This window comes from Zootoca vivipara, chromosome 6, assembly GCF_965207765.1.
Source record: "Zootoca vivipara chromosome 6, rZooViv2.hap1.1, whole genome shotgun sequence".
In the NCBI taxonomy this organism is placed as follows: Eukaryota; Metazoa; Chordata; class Lepidosauria; order Squamata; family Lacertidae; genus Zootoca; species Zootoca vivipara.
This window is the reverse complement of record NC_142589.1, coordinates 91663084-91685742: the sequence shown is the minus strand read 5'-3', so window position 1 is coordinate 91685742 and position 22659 is coordinate 91663084. Positions and strand designations below refer to the sequence as shown.

The window sequence follows — 22659 nt, the reverse complement described above, 5'->3', positions numbered from 1 at the left end:
ATTTATTTTGACAGGCAAATTGCAGCAGTAAAGCCTTTTTTGTGGGGAGGGGAGGGAATTTTCACTGCCTGGAAAAATGATTATAAATCATTCCTTGTTAAGCTGGGTTTCTTGAGAAATGGAGGAAAACATCTATTGTTCTGAACCTCCGCCAGCTGAGAAGTCAGCAACGATGGCATATGGCAATAAATGAGGCCAGAACAGTTCTGAGGGTCACAGGCCGGCTGTTGGTGTACATGGGATGTGATCCCCGGTGTGTTCATATGGGTTTACTCTTGAGTACGGGTGGAGGAGAGATTCAAATCAGTAAAACTGTATGAGACAGTTGGGTATGTTTAACTGAGGTGGTGATTGTGGGGGCCATCTTCAAATATCTGAAGGGCTGTTCCATGGAAAATGGAGCAAACTTTTTTCTCTCATGCTCTAGAGGGTAGGACTCGAACCCATGGCTTCAAGTTACAAGAAAGGAGATTCCAGCTAAACATTAGGAAGAACTTTCTGAGGATATGAGCTGTTTGACAGTGGAACAAGACTCCATCGGAAGGTGGCACAGGTTTTTAAGCAGAGGTTGGATGGCCACCTGTCAGGGATGAGGCCAGCTGTGGTTCATGGATTGCTGGGGGTTGGACTAGATGACCGTTGGGGGTCCCTTGCAACTTAGCAATTCAATGATTCTATGCTCCCATTGAACCCACACTTTCCGAAACACCACGCGAACCCACCCACAGCTATCCTTCAAAAATTCGCACTGCAGCGAATTTTGTGAAGCGAGCCAAATTAACAAAATAAATGCATCTATTTGGGGAAAGTGGGCATCTTTTCATACTTGTGAAAGCAATATCCAAATTTGCATTATATAAGGGGGGGGTGGATTTGCAAAAATGCATGCGTATAATATAAATATGTGTTCGTTGGAAGGAATTCGCACTGAAACGCTGAAGAATTTTCATGAGGGTCCCCCCCCATCTCCAGAAATAAACCGCAAATTGTCGCAAAGTTTGAAGAACTGAAATCAAGACTGCAAAAATGAGACGCGGAGAAAGTCAAAAGGGATGGCTCCTTCCATTCCTATTCTCAAGTTATATTTCCTGGTTTCAGATTAGGGAGGGGGGTGGGTTGTTATTCTTCTAGAATACTCTCCTAAGGCAAATAGCCTTTTGGGGGGTGGGGTGGGGGTGGGGGATGTCCCAAGGGGGGAGTAAATAAGTGGAAAGCAGAATTAGGTCTGCCTAACTTTGTTTTCCCCAGAGTAAACTCATTGGAATTGATGGGCCTAAAGTTAGTCCATTACCGGTAATTTCAATGGGTTTTGTAAGTAGCAGAATTTAGCTGCAGACAAGGAAGGATGGGGCAGAATTCTGATTCCACCCATGGTTAGAGATTAACCTAGCTAATGAACGCTTCCCAAAACAATACCTGAAACAAAGCACAGCTATCCTCTGAAAATTGCAGATTTCCAAATTTTGCAATGCCCTTCTTCAGTCAAGGAATGTGTGTGTGTGTGTGTGTGAGAGAGAGAGAGAGAGGGGGGGGGGGGAGAGAGAGAGATTAAGACGTATAGAAATCTAAACAACTTTGAAACCTCTCATTACTGCTTTACTAGCATCCCAAAGCATCTTTCCTTGGTTTAAATTTAATTCAAAATAATCCCTCAGGATGTCCCCCCCCCTGCTTTTCGTAAAATATTTTGATTATCTGAAAGTACTTCATTTAATCTCCATCTAAATGGAGTGTTTTCGCCCCTCTCTCCACTTAATTCAAGTATTACTGAATGACGATCTGAAAGTGGGAGATTCGGGACAGATAAAAGGAAGAAGCCCTTCTTCACACAGTGCGCAGTGTGGGACTCCCTCCCACAGGAGCCAGCCATGGATGACTTTAAAAGAGTTATGGTTATAGCCGAAGCAGCAGGGCTTCGGCATGGCACCTGCCAAAGCCACAGGAGCCGAGCATGTTGGTCTTGGGTGCGAATCCTGCTCTCTGTTTCCCCTGGTCAGCCACTGTGCTCTTAAGGGACCCCCCAAGGGCCACCTAATGCAACCCCCTGCAGTGCAGGGATCGCAGCAGTCAGAGTTTGACCTCTCCACCTTTGCTGATGCCCCTTCTCTGCTTTTTTTTTAGTACATGGGATGCATCGAAATCCTGCGCTCAATGAGGTCCCTAGATTTCAACACTCGGACGCAAGTTACCAAGTAAGTGTCGCGAAGCCCCGAGGAGACGCCACGGAGATCACGACAGGGTGGGCTGGGGGGCAGTTAGAGATGACAGGGAAAGGGCTGTACAGTGGTACCTCAGTTTATGAACACAATTGGTTCCAGAAGTCTGTTCATAAACTGAAGTGTTCATAAACTGAAGCGAACTTTCCCATTGAAAGTAATGGAAAGTGGATTAATCCGTTCCAGACGGGTCCGCGGAGTACGCAACCTGAAGCGTACTTAACCCGAAGCATGGATGTAAATGGTTCCAGAAGTCTGTTCATAAACTGAAGCGTTCCTAAACTGAAGCGAACTTTCCCATTGAAAGTAATGGAAAGTGAATTAATCCATTCCAGATGGGTCCGCGGCGTTCGTAAACCGAAAATTCGTAAACCGAGATGTTCATAAACCGAAGTTCCACTGTATATGAATTCTAATACAGTGGTACCTTGATTTACCACCACAATTGGTTCCGGAAGTCTGTACTTAACCTGAAGCGAACTTTCCCACTGAAAGCAATGGAAAGTGAATTAATCCGTTCCAGATGGGTCCGCGGTTTTTGTAAACCGAGGTGGTTGTAAACCGAGGCAGTTGTAAACTGAGGTATGACTGTAATAGTAATAATAGCAATCATCATCATCATCATCATCATCATCATCATCGCTCTGTGGAGGGGGGGAGAGAATGGGGTGTGTGTCTCAGAACCCTTAACAAACTGCAGCTCCCAGGATTCGGGAGTGGGGACATGACTATTTAACATTGCGTAGTGGCGCTGGGGTCTAAACCACTGAGCCTCCTGGGCTTGCCAATCAGAAGGTTGACAGTTCGAATCCCCGCAACGGGGTGAGCTCCCATTGCTCGGTCCCTGCTCCTGCCAACCTAGCAGTTTGAAAGCACGTCAAAGTGCAAGTAGATAAATAGGTACTGCTCCGGCGGGAAGGTAACCGGCATTTCCGTGCGCTGCTCCGATTTCGCCAGAAGCGGCTTAGTCCTGCTGGCCACACGACCCGGAAAAACTGTCTGCGGACAAAGGCCGGCTCCCTCGGCCAGTAAAGCGAGATGAGCGCTGCAACCCCAGAGTCGTCCGTGACTGGACTTAACTGTCAGGGGGCCCTTTGCCTTTATCTTTTTAGTGGTGCTTTAAATATTTGGTGTGGTTGCAGAGGGTTAAAGTGGGATAAAGGTAAAGGTAAAGGGACCCTTGACCGTTAGGCCCAGTCGTGACCGACTCTGGGATTGCACGCTCATCTCGCGTTATTGGCCGAGGGAGTCGGCGTACAGCTTCCAGGTCATGTGGCCAGCATGACAAAGCCACTTCTGGCGAACCAGAGCAGCACACGGAAACACCGTTTACCTTCCCGCTGTAGCGGTTCCTATTTATCTACTTGCATTTTGACGTGCTTTCGAACTGCTAGGTTGGTAGGAGCTGGGACCGAGCAACGGGAGCTCACCCCGTCACAGGGATTCGAACCGCTGACCTTCTGATCAGCAAGCCCTAGGCTCAGTGGTTTAACCCACAGCGCCACCTGGGTCCACTAAAGTGGGATAGTTCTGCTTTAAACCTCCAGTGTGGACGGGAGGCCTGTGATGGGTCTTTGCCCTGATGCAGCAGCCACAATCTTTCGAACGCACTCATGTCTGAGACGAGGACCACCTGGGGGGAGGGAGCTTGACACATCAGCCCTACAGGCAGGAGGAGGGAGGAGGAACCACGGCGAGGGGGTAGCCCCTTCCTTGTGCTCGTGCAAAGTGTGGATCAATGGTGGGTAACCGGAGAAGGAAGGCGTCCCCGCAGTGGGGCAGGATGGCCATGCATTATTGAAGAGACGCTGGCCTTCCCCACCTGTCGACCCCAATGACTTTGGAGTCCGAATGCGCAGGCAGCAAATTTGCGGGGGGGGGTGGGGAGGGAATGGATCGCTCCGATAGGGACTCCTCCTCTTGGAGGGGGAGGTAGGCTGGGAGGTGCCCCACCTCTGTAGCATTTCTCTGTGCCTCCCCAAACCTCTGCTCTAACACCTCCCCAGTCTCTGCCTCTCTCGTTGCAAATTGCCTTCATTTGACTGTTCCCAATTAACCGCCATCTTGCTGGCACCATGGATTTAATCACCCTCTTTCATAATCCCCTACTGGACATCACTGCCTCCTGCGGGAGGGAGTTCCACAGTTTAGAAAAGGACTTCCTTTTATCCGCCCTGCATCTTCCCCACTGAAAATTTTCAAAATAATAATCATAATAATTTATTACTTATACCCCACCCATCTGGCTTGGCCCCCCCAGCCACTCTGGGCAGCCTCCAACAAGAGATTAAAAATGCATTAAAACTTCTCTAAACAGGGCTGCCTTCAGATGTCTTCTAAAAGTCAGGTATTTATTTCCTTGACATCTGATAGGAGGGCGCCACTACCAAGAAGGCCCTCTGCCTGGTTCCCTGTAACCTCACTTCTTGCAGGGAGGGAACCGCCAGAAGGCCCTCGGAGATGGACCTCAGTGTCCGAGCTGGACGATGGGGGTGGAGACGCTCCTTCAGGTACACTGAAGCATACATAAATATGTTGGAAAGTCTTACCGCACTGCACTTCAATGGATGCCCACAAGCTCCAGTGTCATGAGAGGAGGAGAAAAATGTTTCTCTGACCCCATTCTTAATTTTTTTTTTTAAATTGAGTTTTACATTACAAATTTAAATTCGAACATTAAACATCAACATCATCATCATTTAGAATTCCCTGAATCCTTCAACTTCCCTCTGCCCTTCCATGGTTACCATCCTCAATCTTTTTTCCGCTGCTTCCTTTAATTTTATCTATTTTTTAAAAAAGAATTCATTTTTAACATCGTTTTTCATACATTTCAAGCGATACTCAAATGCTGCCAAAGTTTTTAGTTGTTTACAGTGCTCTCTTAAATACATTGTAAGATTTCCCCATTCCTTCTTAAAGTTCCTCTCTTCCTGGTTTCTGATCTTCCCGGTCATTCTCGCCATATCGGCATAGTCCAGGCATCCCCAAACCTCAGCCCTCCAGATGTTTTGGCCTACAACTCCCATGATCCCTAGCTAACAGGACCAGTGGTCAGGGATGATGGGAATTGTAGGCCAAAACATCTGGAGGGCCGAAGTTTGGGGATGCCTGGCGTAGTCCATCGTCTCCATCAGCCCCTTTTCTCTGATGGGACTTTTATCTTCTTTCCATCTCTGGGCCAGTAGTATCCACGCTGCTGTCGCCGCATACATAAACAATCATTTCCGCTCCTTATGGTGTCTCTGCACCTAAAATTCCTAGTAAAAAAGCCTCTGGTTTTCCCACAAACATTATTTTAAACATTTTTTCCAGCTCATTATGAATCATTTCCCAGAATGCTTTTGTTATCTTGCATGTCCACCACAAGTGGCAGAACGTGCCTTCATTCTCCTTACATTTCCAGCAAACATTTGAAGCAGTTCTGTGCATCCTTGCTAATTTTGCCGGTGTTAAATACTGTTTTCATATAGTTCTCCTTCAACCTACAGCATGCTGTGAATTGTAAATCTTCCCTCCATAACTTTCCCAAGGATAAATCTCTGACCCCGTTCCACGCTAAATTGTATAAACTTTTATCGCACTACAACCTTTCTTCAAAGGGGAGTCGCTCCATTCTCTTAATCTTTTTCCCGCACCCTTTCCCAACTACAGAATCCCAGGAGGGGTGCCCTGCCTCCATTCCTTGCTTCTTCCACTCTCAAAAGGGCTTTTCGGGGGGGCTCTCATGACCACATGGGAGCCACAGTAAAGCTGCTTCCTTCCCTGGATGCCTGTCATGGCCCTCCCCTCCTTCCACAGCCCATTTGTTCACATCAGCACAGCTTCATTCGTGTCAGATTCATTCCCGTTTCTGTACAGGCCAGAGCCGGTCCACCTATGAAGCTGGGTTAGGCAGCCGCCTCAGGTGGCACCCTGCGATGGGTGTCCCCCTCGTTCCGCTACCCAGTTTTGCCGCTGGTCTCCCTGGCCTCTAAGGGCAGAGAAGAGGCCAAGCTTTGTCGAACACCTCCCTTCATGCCGAGTTGACAACGTGCGAATTAGACTCTAGTTCCCATTTTGCAGAGTACAGTGGTACTTTGGTTCTCAAACCGCTTGGTACTCAAACAACTTGGAACCCAAACACTGCAAACCTGGGAGTCAGTGTTCCCATTTGTGAACTTTTTTCGGAAGTCGAACGTGCTGCGTTTTGAATTTTACGCTTCTGGTTGAGTGCCACACTTCCGTTTTGAGTGTTACGCTGAGCTGTTTTTGCTATTTATTTAGCGTTTTTGTTTTTGCGGCTCTTTTCGTTTTGTTTTTGTGACTGTGTGGAACCCAGTTCAGCTACTGATGGATTGATGGTGTGACTGCAGTACATTGTTTATTGCTTTCATTTTATGGATCAGTGGTCTCGTTAGATAGTAAAGTTCATGTTAAATTGCTGTTTTGTTGTTGTTTAGTCGTTTAGTTGTGTCCGACTCTGTTTTAGGGGTTGTTTTTAGAAGTCTGGAACGGATTAATCCTTTTGCATTACTTTCTATGGGAAACTATGGTTTTGGAACGCTTTGGTTTTGGAACGGACTTCCGGAACAGGTTAAGTTTGAGAACCAAGGTACCACTGTATCGTCCTGCTTTAAGCAGACATTGTTTCCATCATGGTGTCCCGTTGTGCCAGAAGCGGTTTAGTCCTGCTGGCCACATGACCTGGAAAGGTGTCTGTGGGCAAATGCCGGGTCCCTCAGCCTGAAAGCGAGATGAGCGCCGCAACCCCATAGTCACCCTTGACTGGACTTAACCGTCCAGGGGTCCTTTACCTATACCCATAAGTCTAAATAAATAAAATAAAAATAATAAAATGTTCAGAGGTAGGCTGGTGTGTTTACATGGTGACCATGCTTGACTAGATAGACAGGGGCCTAACATTTATTATCTGTCACTGATATTCTGGAATTGTTTTTTCCTTTTCCAGGGAAGCCATCAACAGACTGTACGAAGCTGTCCCGGGAGTCAAAGGGACCTGGAAGAAGAAGGTGGGTTTGATATCCTCCCCACCCTCTATGAGATTCTTGCATAAAAGAGTAATTTTGGACTGGAGCACAGCTCAGTGGCAGAACATGTGCTTTGCATTTAGAAGGACCCAGGTTCAGTCCCCAATGGAATTTCTGGGTAGGGTTGGAAAAGACTCCTGTGTGTAATAATAATAATATAAAAAATACGATAAAATATCAAACATTAAAAATTCTAAAAGTCAGGTAGTTGTTTATTTCCTTGACATTCCACAGGGTGGGAGCCACCACCGAGAAGGCCCTCTGCCTGGTTCCCTGTAACCTCGCTTCTCGCAGGGAGGGAACCAATAGAAGGCCCTGAGACCTTGACCTCAGTGTCCGGGCAGAACGATGGGGGTGGAGACGCTCCTTCAGGAATACTGGGCCGAGGCCATTTAGGGCTTTGAAGGTCAGCACCGACACTTTGAATGGTGCTCAGAAGCATACTAGGAGCCAATGGAGGTCTTTCAGGACTGGTGTTATGTGGTCTCGGCGGCCACTCCCAGTCACCAGTCTAGCTGCCACGTTCTGGATTAGTTGTAGTTTCCAGGTCATCTTCCGAGGTAGCCCCACGTAGAGCACATGGCAGTAGTCCAGGCGGGAGATAACCAGAGCATGCACCACTCTGGCAAGACAGTCTGCGGGCAGGTAGGGTCTCAGCCTGTGTACCAGATGGAGCTGGTAGACAGCTGCCCTGGACACAGAACTGACCTGCGCCTCCATGGACAGCTGTGATAGGGAAATGGCCATAAGGATTGAGGGTTTTCACAAGTTGTTTGGCATGAGCCTCTCTCCCACTTCCCTCTCTCTTCCCAGGCACCTAACAAAGCCCTCTTCTCAATTCTCGGCAAAAGCAACCTCCGTTTCGCTGGCATTAGTATAGCGGTCAACATCTCCATTGACGGGCTGAATCTCATGATTCCTACCACCCGACAGGTAAGCCCTGAATACCCCCCAATATTCAAATATTCTCGTCTTAGGGCCCTTCTCTCGGCTGGTGCTGAAAGATGTCAACCACCCATTTTGTCACGGGCATGATCCTTGCCAATCAGGACTCACATAGTGATGTCACTGTGGGCAAATGAATGCCAAGGTGGAGGAAGGGCAACATTTCCTGGACCAGCCGCAGGGTGTTCCTAGAAAAGCAGTGATTGGGCGATGTCACTGAGGGTCAATGAAGCCAAGTTAGAGTGAGGGCAACGCTTCCTGGGCTAGTCATATGTGTGGTCCTAGTCAATCAGGGACCACAAGTTGAACGGATGATGTCACAGAGGCATAGCTGCCAAGTTATCCCTTTTTTAAAGGGATTTTCCCTTATGCTGAATAGGCTTCCTCGCGAGAAAAGGGAAAACTTGGCAGCTATGCACAGAGGGCAATACTTCCTCAGCTGGTCACATGGTTGGTCTAGTCAATCAAGGATTATGTGTTGAATTAATGATGTCACCACAGGCAAATGTAGCTGATTGAGTGAAATACTTCTACAGTGGTACCTCGGTTTATGAACACAATTGGTTCCGGAAGTCTGTTCATAAACTGAAGCGTTCATAAACTGAAGCGAACTTTCCCATTGAAAGTAATGGAAAGTGAATTAATCTGTTCCAGATGGGTCCGCGGCGTTCGTAAACCGAAAATTCGTAAACCGAGGTGTTCATAAACCGAGGTTCCACTGTATTTCACTGTTTGGGGGGGGGCACACCTTTCGACAAGGACTAACTTGTTTGTGAAAATCAACCTTTTTGGGGTGGGTGGGGTGTCAGCCCAAATTTACAGGAACAGGAAATAAACCGGCAACCCCCACCAGGGACTCTGTGTGCCCGTGAACCAGGAACCTCATGCCTGGCTGAAACTGGGGGGGGGGGGAAATTCAACTTGGTTTGCATTTAAAGCAAATCTATTGAATCCATCTTTTCCGAAAGAACACGAGAACCAAAACACAGCCGTCCCTCGAAATCCACGCTGGTCTGAATTTTGCAATGCAGTTCTCCGACGAAGCAAAAATGCACAAATTAGGGGGAAAGGTGCATAAAAACGAGCCTGTGTTCCTAAAAAATTTCATAGAAAGATTGTGCCATATTGGGGGAAAGTGCTTGCAAAAATCAACACTGCATAGGAAAAAAAATACGTTTATTGGGGAAAATCCTCACCAAAGTGCTTGTGGACTTCAAGATGTTTATAAAATATATATATTTAGCAAATGGCTGCAAAAAATGTGGAGAACTGAAGTTTAAGATTGGGAAAGATGAGAAAATGGGCAGAGTCCAATAGGCAGCTCCTTCCATCCTACCCAGGAATGCAGGACCACAGATTATCAAGCCCCGCCCTCCAGATGTAGATCAGCACGTGGATTGGCTGGGCCTACTGTTAGCTGGGGCTGATGGGAGTTGTAGTCTGAGTCAATGGAGGGCAACGGCTTGGCCTGCATTGGCCCCTGACAATGGTCACCAAAGCTGGCCCAGGTAAGGTTGCGGGGGGTGGGAATTCAGTTTCGTTTGCCTTTATGGAATGGCCACTTTCCAGAAGAACACAGCCGTCCTTAGATGTTTGCACACCTCTGAATTTTGGACTGCAGTTCCCTAGTTGAGGAATGCGTACAAAAAGGGTTGTAACAGCGTAACATGAAAAGCGCACTCACTCGCCTTTCCCAACGGCTTTTTTTTTTTTTTGCAAGTGCCATTTATGTTTCGTGGAAGCCTGCTATGTATGTAGATACCTGTATGTAGAATCTGTTTTAATCAGGTATTTAGCTAATTGGTGATTTTAATTAATTTTTTTGGGTGAGGGGGGATGTTTTAAGTCGTTGTTTTGAACTTTCTGCCGATCATTTCATTGTTTTATTCTTCTTGCAAACTGATTTGAGTTTGTTGTTTGTTTTTGTTTGTTTGTTCTTACAATTAAGCAATATATGCTACACACACATGCATGCACACACATTTTCCCGTGTATAAGGCCCATAGCTGCCAAGTTATCCCTTTTTTAAAGGGATTTTCCCTTATGCTGAATAGGCTTCCTCGCGAGAAAAGGGAAAACTTGGCAGCTATGATAAGGCCATCCCTATTTTTTGAACCCAAAATTAAGAAATCAATATTTTAAACATCAAACAGAACAACTTTGATATTTTCTTAAATATTCAAAGCACCAGTATATTTAGGACCATATAGTTAAGCACCAGCAGCGGTCAGAGAAGTTGGCCAAAGTTGTTAAGTTGTTGAGCTTTTTTTTTGGCCATTGCAAGTTTGCCTCTCCCCATGGTCCACCATCCTATGCATTCACCATCTGTGTATAAGAAGACCCCCAATTTTTTACTTTTTTTAAAAGCAAAAAACAACGTACATGGAAAAATATGGTATATACCGCTTGATTGGAAACACAAACAAAACAATGTACGTCGGGGGGAAATGCTGGGCAAAAATGTATACCTCAGGCAAAATTGCCTACATTCGAGGTTCTTCAACCTTGGGTCACCAGAGGTTGACGGACTACAACTCCCATCATGCCAATGGTTCAGGGATTATGGGAGTTGTAGTTCAGAATCCTCTCCAAGTTTGAAGAACACAGGCCTACAAAAACGTCTCTCTTCGGAGGAACGGGTGCCAAAATGCTGGTGAATTTTCACGAGAACTTTAAGAAACACGGTATTGATAAATCTCAGGCTGACGCGGAGAGTTGAATTGGAGACTGGGAAAACGAGGAACCAAATGGAACATGTTTATATATCCGCTTGTTCCAGGCATCGTGACATCAGAGAGGGAGAGACCTTGCCAATCTGTTAGGGGGGGTGTCACGCCGCCCCAAGGTTGTCCTGTCCAGTGTTCTGTGCTGAAAGCGGCCTGGGTCACCCCAACATTTGCGAGGAAGGCCTTTGCCCCCCAGAGGCTTGAGTCCTCCCCCTCCAACTGCTCTATCGACCCAGCCGCTGAGTGATGGCTAAGTCATCCGCATGACCTTCTTTGTCCTTGGTGTCTGTCAAGCTCTTCTCAACCCCTCTCCCTCCCTCCCTCCCTCCCACCCACCTCTGCCTGTCTCTTTCCATCGCAGATCATCGCGAACCACCACATGCAATCCATCTCCTTCGCTTCAGGGGGTGATACGGTAAGGGGGGTTCGAAAGCTTTGGCGTGTGGGTGTGTATCAAACTGCGGGAGCAGTCGGGGAAGAGACACAGGCCCTCACATCTGGAATCGTAGTCCTATCACGCTCTTCCAAAATAAAACCGTGCCGAAAGGACTGTAGGAATGGGCATGCATGGAAACAAGCATTAAGCATCAGAGCCTGCGTTCCCCTGAGATGTTGCCAGGCTATAACTCCCACCGGGCACAGACAGCATGGCCAATGGATGGTGAGAACCGTAGTCCAATAACATCTGGGGACCCAGAGGTTTCCCGCCTGCAAGTCCACATCTGCACTGTGCATTTAAAGCAGTTTCATAACACTGCAAAGAGTCATGGCTTCCCCCAAAGAATTATGGGAAGTTGAGAGGCCCCTCTTCCCCTCAGTACAAGACCCAGAATTCCGTGAGAAGAGGGACTGGCCGTTAAAACCTTCTGGGAATTGTAGCTCTGTGAGCAGTGGGGGTGTGGGGGTGTCTCCTAACAAGCCTCAGCGCCCTTACTGAACGACAGTTTCCAAGATGCCTTGCGAGAAACCATGATTGTTCAAAGTTGCACGATGCTGCTTTAAATGGATAATACAAATATGGCCTCAGACTGGAGCCCTCTGGGTTCAAATCCTCAGTCAGCCTTGAGGCTCCCTGGGTAATCTTGGGCCAGACACCAGGTCTCAGCCGGCCTACCTCTCAGGGTTGTTGTGAGGAGATGGTGAGGGCAGAGGAAATAATGCAGAACAGGGATGGGGAACTATTCATGCTTGCAATTGTCAGCAACAACTGGTCTTCGGAGGCATTTATGATAACCTATAACCTAGCCACCGTCGGCCACTTGCCAGTAAACAAATATTCAAATATGGGAACGTCCATAGCTCAGCGATAATAGCATCTATTTTACATGCAGAAGGGCCCAGGTTAAGTACATAAAGAGCTTGGCTGGGTCAAAGGAAGCACCTTGGTCCGGCATCCTGGTACCCAAAAACATCACTGCCTCTGACGGTAGGAGGTAGAACACAGTCCTCAGGATTTCTAGAACTCCCGGGCTGACCTGAAGTCTCCATGTTGACCTGGCCTCCTCCAGGTGCCCAGGATTGAATCTCCAGGTGGGCGAGAACACCTTCCTTTTCAAAGGAAGGTTATTCGTGGAGCTTGCAAGCTTCCGTCCTGCAGGAGCTGGCTCCAAATGATTGCATAGACTCTCGAGGGTGAGGGCCTGCCCTGTTCCCCTCTCCCAATTAACCTCCATCTCCAGGGATCTGCCCTGCTCCCCTCTCCCAATTAACCTCTGTCTCCAGGGATCAATAGTGGGAGGGAGCGCCGAGGAAGAAAAAGAACTGGCTCAAGAGGAGGAGAGGGGCAGTTATGCACATGCCGGCCTGGTTACCCCATGTGACATCAACCAAATCAACCACTGGGTATTAGGTTTGGGCCCTGGGATGCTCCAGAACTGGCAGTCCTAATGAGGGACAATAGGCCAGCAAGGGGAGGCATAACTGAGGGAGGAAGGGGAGATCCAGGGGCGCCTTGCCCATAGAGGCAAGTAGCGCGGGGAACCAGGGTGCCAAGTTCACACCAAGTTCTGGAGGGTGCCTGGGAAGAGGCAGAGGCTGGACGCGGCATCAGCTCACTGCGCTCGTCCGCCACGCCGAAGCAGCGCTGGGCCCGGAGCCTCCGCCTGCCGTGACCGCCGAGGCACGGGTGCCAGGGAAGAGGCAGAGGCTGGGCGCGGCGCCCTCGCCCATTGGACTGAAGCAGTGCCGCACCCGGAGCCTCCGCCTCTTCCCTGACGGAGGAGCTGCCCTCCAGCCGCTGCCTGACTCCTCCAGCTCCGCAAAGCTGCTGGCAGCACTGTAAAAAGCAACTCTGGGAAATTGGGGGGGGGCGTGTTTGCAGGGGGCTCTGCTTCCAGCCTCCTCCCTCCCAGCTCTCTCTGCCTCCCATTTGCCCTCGTAGTAGTGGCTGCCGTCCAAGGCATAGCTGCCAAGTCTCCCGTTTTCCCCGGGAAAACCCCTTTTTTACTTACCTTTTCCCAGTGGTCCCCCATATCACTTCGTCTCCCGTTTTTCTCCGTTATTTTCTCCTGCCGGTGGCCATTTTTTTTCTTTCCGATTTGCCCTTCTATGGGCACCAAAAATGGCCGCCGCCAGCTTCAAAAGTCGCATCTACGCATGTCCGGAAGTGCACAGACGTAACTTCCGGTGTTGGCGACGGCCATTTTTGGTGCCCATAGATGGGTGGAGCGACACCGGAAGTTGCGTCAGCGCAGTCCTGACATGCGTAGAAGCGACTTTCGAAGCCGGCGGTGGCCATTTTGGGTGCCCATAGAAGGGCAAAGCGACACCGGAAGTTACATTGACGCAACTTCCAGTGTCAAATGGCTGCCGGTCCCGGATTCTGCAGTCCGGAACTTGAAAGGTAAGGTCCAAGGTGAACCTGGCGCGGCATGTGGAGAGGTGAGCAGAGTCTCCCTGCTGCCGCTGCTGTTTGGGAGTAGAGTCAAGGCGCGGTTGAGCAGCGGGGGTTATGGAAGGAAGGAAGGAAGGAAGGAAGGAAGGGAGCTAGGGAGGGAGCAAGGGGATCCCCCTTTCCCTCGTTTACATGCCCTCTGCCCTTAAAAGCAGACGCAACACACGTTTGGAACCACATGACAACCTTAAGCAGAGGGCAGGAGTCGCCCCACAACTGCTCCGCAAAGCTCTGGGAAACAGGGGGGGGGTGCACGCCGGAGGTATCTCTGAACCACGGCGCTGGATAGGCTTAAGACGGCCCTGGGGAGATCCATCTCTGTCCAGGCAGAAGAAGGTCTTCACTGGCCTTCAAAAAGATCAGGGTGCAACAATGTTTGCTATTAGCCTCTTCACCCCCACTATTAAATGTGAACATTCCATTATTCATTTGTTAAAACAACATTCATTTCATTATCCGTTCATTCCTAGGACGGTTGTTTTCCTCGTTTTCTGGAGGTTTCTCCTCTCCCCTTCTTTCAGTTCCTTTGGTTGCTACAGCTTGTGGCAGTGGCCCCAAAACCAGTTTCAGTGGCTTGCCAGCCCTGGTGTTGGCCGCCATTTTGTTCCCCCAGAATCCCCTGGGTACTCTGTCATCCCAGGACAACTTCGACGTGGGAGGGGAGAGAGGAATGGGAAGGCAGCCGCCCCACCCTCTAATGGCAGGTGACCACTACTCCTGGAATGCCCCAGAAGGGAGGCAATGAATTGGCCCTCCCCAACATTAGTCTTCCTCAGAGTAAAAGGTAAAGGTAAAGGACCCCTGGATGGTTAAGTCCAGTCAAAGGTGACTATGGGGTTGCGGCGCTCATCTCGCTTTCAGTCCGAGGGAGCCAGCGTTTGTCCACAGACAACTTTCCGGGTCATGTGGCCAGCAGGACTCAACCACTTCTGGCGCAACAGGACACTGTGATGGAAACCAGAGCGCATGGAAACACCATTTACCTTTCTGCCACAGCAGTACCTATTTATCTACTTGCACTGGCGTGCTTTCGAACTGCTAGGTTGGCAGGAGCTGGGACAGAGCAACGGGAGCTCACCACGGTCACGGGGATTAGAACTGCTGACCTTCCGATTGGCAAGCCCAAGAGGCTCAGTGGTTTAGACCAGTGTTTCTCAACCAGTGTGCCTCCAGATGTTTTGGGACTACAACTCCCATCATCCCTAGCTAGCAAGACCAGTGGTCAGGAATGATGGGAGTTGTAGTCCCAAAACATCTGGAGGCACACTGGTTGAGAAACACTGGTTTAGACCACAGCGCCACCCTCCTCAGAGTACACCTGTTGAAACTGGTGGAAGCCTTCCCTTGCCTGGAGATGCAATTGGGGACTGCTCTAACCACTGAGCGGCAGCACCTTTCTTGACAAACCCAACCTGGTGCCCTCTAGATGTCTACGACTCCCATCAGCCCAACAGCCCCCATTTATCATTAGGCCTCTCTGGTTGCCGTGCTTAATGACACCCCCGAGGGAAGCTTCTTTGGCCCATTCACTTATTCTCTCAGGCGTCTGGCCAAACCACATCTGTTCCAGGAGGCTTTTAGCTAATTGCTCTTTTGCCTTTCCTCCTCCGGGTGCTCCATCGTGATCAATGTTTTCGGATAGTTGACCTTTGGTCGTTTTATAGCTGGTGGGCGAGATCCAGGGTGCAGAATGAGCAGGCATCCCTGTGTTCAAAAGGGCTTCTTCCCCGCCTCCATGGAACCCCTCAAAATCTGTCTCAGATGTCTGGAACAGATATGGGAGGTTGGACACAGGAGCTGGAGCACCGAAACCAGAGGTTCTGTTGTTGCTGGTGGAAGCGCCTAGTGAGAGGCAGTGTGGTGGAGCGGTTAGAGCATCAGACTAGGACCTGGGAGGCCAGGGCAAATCCCGTCTTGGTCATGAAGCTCACTGGATGACCTTGTGGGCCTGTCACTGCCTCTCAGCCTAACCTACCTCACAGGGTTGTCGCTGAGATTGAATGAGGAGAGGAGAATCATCTACATGCCCCCTTGAGCTCTTTGGAGAAAAAGGAGGAGGGAATCCATCCAAACTTTTTGCTCAGGGAAGCAAACATTTGTGGGACGGGTGGGTTGGGTTATTGGTTTGGTTTTTTTCATTCTTGTTTTTATTACGTATTTTGTATTGTATTTTCGTATTGTGAACCGCACCGTGACCTTTGGATGAAGGGCGGCGTGCAGATTTTATCAATAAAAATGATAAACCAAACATAATAAAATAATGAACATAACAGGATCTTGCCCTGTTATGTTTCTGTGCATTGTACGGCGTCCTTAGCCCGAAATCCACTTCAAGTAAACCCGTGGAAAAAAGGTGGGCTATAAGTTTCAAATGATAGTGTACAGAAAAGCGGAATAATTGTAGCAGGAGTAATAACAATGATCCTGAAAGAGTTTGAAGAGAAGAGTTTGGATTTGATATCCCGCTTTATCACTACCCGAAGGAGTCTCAAAGCGGCTAACAATCTCCTTTCCCCTCCTCCCCCTGTGAGGTGGGTGGGGCTGAGAGACTTCAGAGAAGTGTGACTAGCCCAAGGTCACCCAGCAGCTGCATGTGGAGGAGCGGAGACGCGAACCCGGTTCCCCAGATAACAAGTCTACCGCTCTTAACCACTATACCACACTGGAAAGATCATAATATGCAGGTTCAGTTCCAGCTGAATATGGTACTATTGCTCCAGTAGCAAGGGGTTTTTTGTTTGGTTTGTTGACTAAGGAAATGCTTCAAAAATATCATGCATGCTTCAGACAGCAGCTCACTTTGGCCAGGATCCAAAGGAGAACATCACATTGGTTTGTTCCCCAAAGCTTCGGATTTGCTACTGCAGAATATTTATTTCTTGCATTTATATCCTACCTTTTTTTCTCCAAGAAACTCAAGGTGCCGTACACAGTTCTTCCCCCTCCTCATTTGACCCCCACAACAACCCTGTGAGGGAGGTTAGCGCTGAGAGGTCACCCAGTGAGCTTCATGGCCAAGTGAGGGATTTGAACCCTGGTCTCTCTAAGGGCCCCGGTCCAACACTCTAACCACCAGACCCCACTTGCTGGCTGCTTAACATTTTGGCAGAAGTGGATGAAATTTGCAGGCAGAGCCACCCCCTTTTAGAGTGGTTGAGGCCTGCTGACTTTCAGATAATAAAGAGGTGCAGGGTTATGAGTGCGGGAAGCTGCCTTGTACAGAGTCAGACCATTGGTCTACCTAGCTCAGTATTGTCTACACTGACAGGCAGCAGCTCTCCGGGTTTTTCAGCAGGGACTCTCTTTGTCCGCCCTGGGCTTTGAACTTGGGGCCTTCCACATATAAAGTAGCAGCTGCTCTACCGCTTTGCTATGGTCCCTTTCTCTAAATGTAAAGTAAAATTCTAGTCCTCATGGTTATGCCAGGGATTCAGCCTGGGACCTTCTGCATGGAAAACAGAAGCTACAGCCTTTCCCCAACGGGATTTTGTGAGAGCCTTTAAAATTTGTGTGTGAATGTTGCTCTTTAAAAAAAGAAAGAAAAAAGGTGATTCCCTGTGAGTTTCTGGGCAATTGGACTACAGTCGTACCTTGGATCCGAAACGCCTTCCAAGTTGAAGCACTTTGGTTTTTGAACATTTTGGAAGTCAAACGGACTTCCAGAATGGACTCTGTTCGTCAGTCAAGGCAAAGAAGGTTGAGAAATTTGGTAGCATGGGGAAGTGTTCTATTCAGTAATATATCTTTTTTTTTTCATTTAAAGGAAATGCTCATTTTTTTCAGTATACAGAAATTGGTAGAAGATTTCATGGTGATTGAATTCAATGGTTTGAATATTTTCAATTAAGTTGTTTGTTAAATTATAGTGGAAGGAAAGTGAATAGACAACTAACTTGGTTCAAAAAATAATAATTTCATAGTTACAGAGCACTAAAAGATTATTAGCTAAATATATATTGGGGTTTAATGATAGAAATGGGGTGGTGGTGGTTAAAAATCCAAGGTTTGAAAGCGAATTGGAATTGTTATTGTAGGACGGCGATTACCGGGAGTATATGGGAAGCTATTTTTGCAAATGAGCTTAAACTTCTCAATTTCTACCCCTTTGAGGAAAAATTGTTCTGCAGGTTTACATAATTGGTATTTAACTCCTTTCAAATTAAGCCAAATGAATAGGTTAATGTCAGAGCTGTGCTGCATCTGATTTTCATATATGGCTGTATAAAAAGCCCAAAGTTATTGGAAGGAAATTGCTCAGATTCTTCGGAGGGCTGATAAGGACATGCTACCTTGTGGTAGTACTATGTGGGGCACTACTATGTGGGACGTGAGTGGTGCTGTGGTCTAAACGACAGAGTCTAGGGCTTGCCGATCAGAAGGTCGGAGGTTCGAATCCCTGCTCGGTCCCTGCTCCTGCCAACCTAGTGTCATAGAATAGAGTATCATAGAATCGTAGAGTTGGAAGAGACCACAAGGGCCATCCAGTCCAACCCCCTGCCGAGCAGGAAACACCATCAAAGCATTCTTGACATATGGCTGTCAAGCCTCTGCTTAAAGACCTCCAAAGAAGGAGACTCCACCACACTCCTTGGCAGCAAATTCCACTGCCGAACAGCTCTTACTGTCAGGAAGTTCTTCCTAATGTTTAGGTGGAATCTTCTTTCTTGTAGTTTGAATCCATTGCTCCATGTACGCTTCTCTGGAGCAGCAGAAAACAACCTTTCTCCCTCCTCTATATGACATCCTTTTATATATTTGAACATGGCTATCATATCACCCCTTAACCTTCTCTTCTCCAGGCTAAACATACCCAGCTCCCTAAGCCGTTCCTCATAAGGCATTGTTTCCAGGCCTTTAACCATTTTCGTTGCCCTCTTCTGGACACATTCCAGCTTGTCAGTATCCTTCTTGAACTGTGGTGCCCAGAACCGGACACAGTACTCCAGGTGAGGTCTGACCAGAGCAGAATACAGTGGTACTATTAGTGGTTCAAAAGCACGTCACAGTGCAAGTAGATAAATAGGTACCACTCCGGTGGGAAGGTGAACAGCGTTTCCATGTGCTGCTCTGGTTTCTCCAGAAGCGGTTTAGTCATGCCGGCCACATGGCCCAGAAGCTGTACGCCGGCTCCCTCGGCAAGATGAGCGCCGCAACCCCAGAGTCATACGCAACTAATGGTCAGGGGTTCCTTTAACATTACTGCCACCATTGTTAAAGTCCACTGGGTAACCTCCACCTGCATCGGATGAGGTGGTGGAAGGTTGCAGAACCTTTGCTCTGCCATCCGCTCTGAAGGTGGAAGGGCTAGAAGCCAGTGTGTGTGTGTGGGGGGGTGATTTTCAGGAAGTCTCAGAGCCCCAAACCGCCTGCCCCCCCGTACCCTGGACGCCTCCCTTGAAAGGGTGAAATAGCACACCAGCCCTAGAGCTGCACCCTTATGATCCGTAGGGGGGCACCACTGGGGAGGCTCGGTGGCACAAATAAGGGGACCAGCGGTAAGGCTACTTTGAACAGGGCTCAGGCAAGGAGAGGACCTTGGAAGGGAGGTCATGGTGGGAGTTCAGGACCACGGACAGCTCTCCTGCAGCTGAGACCAGGCATCCAGGTTGCCTTAGCAAGGCCCTTGATCAGCTGAGCCTGCTTTATAGCAGGGCGAGGTATAATAATAATAATAATAATAAATAAATAAATAATTTATTATTTATACCCCGCCCATCTGGCCGGGTTCCCCCAGCCACTCTGGGCGGCTTCCAACAAAATATTACAATACAGAAATCCATCAGACATTAAACATCAAACATTAAAAGCTTCCCTAAACAGGGCTGCCTTGAGATGCCTTCTAAAGGTCTGGTAGTTGTTGTTCTCTTTGACCTCTGATGGGAGGGTGTTCCACAGGGCGGGCGCCACCACCGAGAAGGCCCTCTGTCTGGTTCCCTGTAACTTGGCTTCTCGTAGCGAGGGAACCGCCAGAAGGCCCTCGGCGCTGGACCTCAGAACGATGGGGGAGGAGACGCTCCTTCAGGTATACTGGACCGAGGCCATTTAGGGCTTTAAAGGTCAGCACCAACACTTTGAATTGTGCTCGGAAATGTACTGGGAGCCAATGTAGGTCTTTCAGGACCGGTGTTATGTGGTCTCGGAGGCCGATAGGAGGCCCCATCTGCCTGATTGCAGCCTGCTGGACAGTTAAAGGGCTGGGGTATTCTGTTGCAGCTGCCAACTCCTTCAGCGTATTATTATTTATGTAAAAGAAGGGGTTATGAAAAGAGAACCACAGAATCACAGAATAATAGAGCTGGAAGAGACCACAAGGGCCATCCAGTCCAACCCCCTGCCAAGCAGGAAACACCATCAAAGCATTCCTGACAGATGGCTGTCAATCCTCCGCTTAAAGACCTCCAAAGGAGGAGACTCCACCACACTCCTTGGCAGCAAATTCCACTGTTGAATAGCTCTTACTGTCAGGAAGTTCTTCCTAATGTTTAGGTGGAATCTTCTTTCTTGTAGCTTGAATCCATTGCTCCGTGTCCGCTTCTCTGGAGCAGCAGAAAACAATCTTTCACCCTCCTCTATTTGACATCCTTTTATATATTTGAACATGGCTATTATATCACCCCTTAACGCTGTGATCTAAACCACTGAGCTTCTTGGGCTTGCCAATCCAAAGGTCAGCAGTTTGAATCCCCAGGACGGGGTGAGCTCCCGTTGCTCGGTCCCAGTTCCTGCCAACCTAGCAGTTTGAAAGCACAAAGTGCAAGTAGATAAATAGGTACCGTTCCAGCGGGCAGGTAAATGGCGTTTCCGTGCGCTCTGGCGTCCGTCACGGTGTCCCGTTGCACCAGAAGGGGTTTAGTCCTGCTGGCCACCTGACCCGGAAAGCTGTCTGCGGACAAGTGCCGGCTCCCTTGGCCTGAAAGCCATAAATGTAAATAAGTGCAGGAGCCTAATCCTTCTTTGTAGCTGGTAGTATGATTAACAAGTTGCCATTTTGCAGGTGTCTCCCATCACGCATTGCTGCTTCCTTCTTGTGGCCAAAGTCTGCGGGATTGCGTGTGTTTTTCATCCCCGGGAACTTGCGTTCCATAATCATTGTAACTGCGCCAAACAAAGTGTTGTTGTTTGAATGTATTTATATCCTGCCTTCCTCCCAAATTGGGATTCAAGGCAGCTCCCAGTGTTTACAAACGCACAGAATAATGAAAGCAATCTAGCTGGAAACAATTTGGATACAGCAGAACACATTTGAAACCGGAAATTAAAATTAAAAGCGACATCCCCTTAGTTTCCAAAGGCCTGTCTGAATAAGGATGTCTTCGCCTACCCGTGGAAGTATAACAAGGAGGAAACCAATCTAGCCTCTTGGGAGGGGGATTCCGCAATATGGGAGCAGCCACAGAAAAGGCCCTGTCTCTCGTGCGACCACCAACCGTGCCTCTGATGTGGATGAGACCGAGAGAAGGTGCTCCCCCGAAAATCCTACATGAATACAAAAAATGTGTTTCTTCCTTCACCTTTCTCCCTCTTCAGGTGTTGTTTCTGCTCATGAGAATCAGCAGGGTAGGGGAGCTGGGAATAATGCCAATATATTTCCCATCTGGCAACCGATGTATCCCTTTGGTTTGGAATAGTAGATGAGTCTCAAAAACCCGGGACATGCATATTGCGCTCTAGGAGGCTTATTTTGGTCAGAATTTAGGATAAACTCCAGAGTTAACTTCCTGTAAATGAAAACTTGTGTCCCAGGCTTCTTATACTTGTCTACTCATGTACTACCTGAAACCAAAGGGAGACATTGGCTGCCAGATGTGATTCCCTCCCTGCTCCACTCTATATTTCACCCCTTGACTCTCCATTCTTCATTGGACTTTTGGACAGGACACAACTGACTACGTGGCTTACGTTGCAAAGGACCCCATCAATCAACGAGGTGAGAGCAACTCCACAATGAGGGGCTTAAGCAAAGGACTGGCACTCCCTCCCCCCCCCCCGGGTTGCTTTGAACACTTGATCATGCAATACAAACGTTAAGTATTACTTACAGCAATTTGCAAGGATCAAAATTTGTATCCTGTGTGGTCAACCTGTCTCGTATCTCCTTCACTTCCCCCAACACAAGCAAGGGTGCCTTTCAAAAAATCCCTAAGAAGAGGCTTCTCAAAAGCCTCTTTACTATAAAAGATCCACCTAATAATAATAATAATAGAATCGTAGAGTTGGAAGAGACCACAAGGGCCATCCAGTCCAACCCCCTGCCGAGCAGGAAACCCATCAAAGCATAATAATAATAATATATTTATACCCCACCCATCTGGCTGGGTTTCCCCAGCCACTCTGGACTGCTTCCAACAGAAGTATTAAAATACAATAATCTATTAAACATTAAAAGCTTCTCTAAACAGGGCTGCCTTCAGATGTCTTCTAAAAGTTGTTTTTCTCTTTGACATCTGGTGGGAGGGCTTTCCACAGGGTGGGTGCCACTACCGAGAAGGCCCTCTGTCTGGTTCCCTGTAACTTGGCTTCTCGCAGGGAGGGAACCGCCAGAAGGCCCTCGGCGCTGGACCTCAGTGTCTGGGCAGAATGATGGGGGTGGAGACGCACTGACACAGATGTCTAAGGGAGAAGAGAAAGTATTTAGCAGTTATATCTAATTGTTTGGTTCCAGAGCCATCTCCGTCGACTCAAGGGAATGACAGCCCAGATGAGATGGTGGAAGCAGACTCAGGGCTACTCAAGCCAGCTTTGTGATTGAGTGAGGTCAGGACCCTGGACAGAACTTGGGGTGATGGGCCAGGGTTTAAGAGCAATTGCTTCAAGACCATGGACAGCACCCTGCAGCTATTTGAGAAAGG

The 22659-nt window shown here is 48.4% G+C and overlaps 1 protein-coding gene across 1 annotated transcript in view; it reads left to right on the top strand.

The window, feature by feature from the left end:
• SHC2 (SHC adaptor protein 2) overlaps nucleotides 1-22659 on the top strand; it is a 40545-nt gene that overhangs the window by 1978 nt on the left and 15908 nt on the right. Inside the window, exons 2-6 of the mRNA XM_060275337.2 lie at nucleotides 2122-2192; nucleotides 7168-7228; nucleotides 8060-8179; nucleotides 11279-11332; nucleotides 21686-21737. Coding sequence (XP_060131320.1) covers nucleotides 2122-2192; nucleotides 7168-7228; nucleotides 8060-8179; nucleotides 11279-11332; nucleotides 21686-21737 — 358 coding nt within the window. The remainder of the gene's footprint in view (nucleotides 1-2121; nucleotides 2193-7167; nucleotides 7229-8059; nucleotides 8180-11278; nucleotides 11333-21685; nucleotides 21738-22659) is intronic.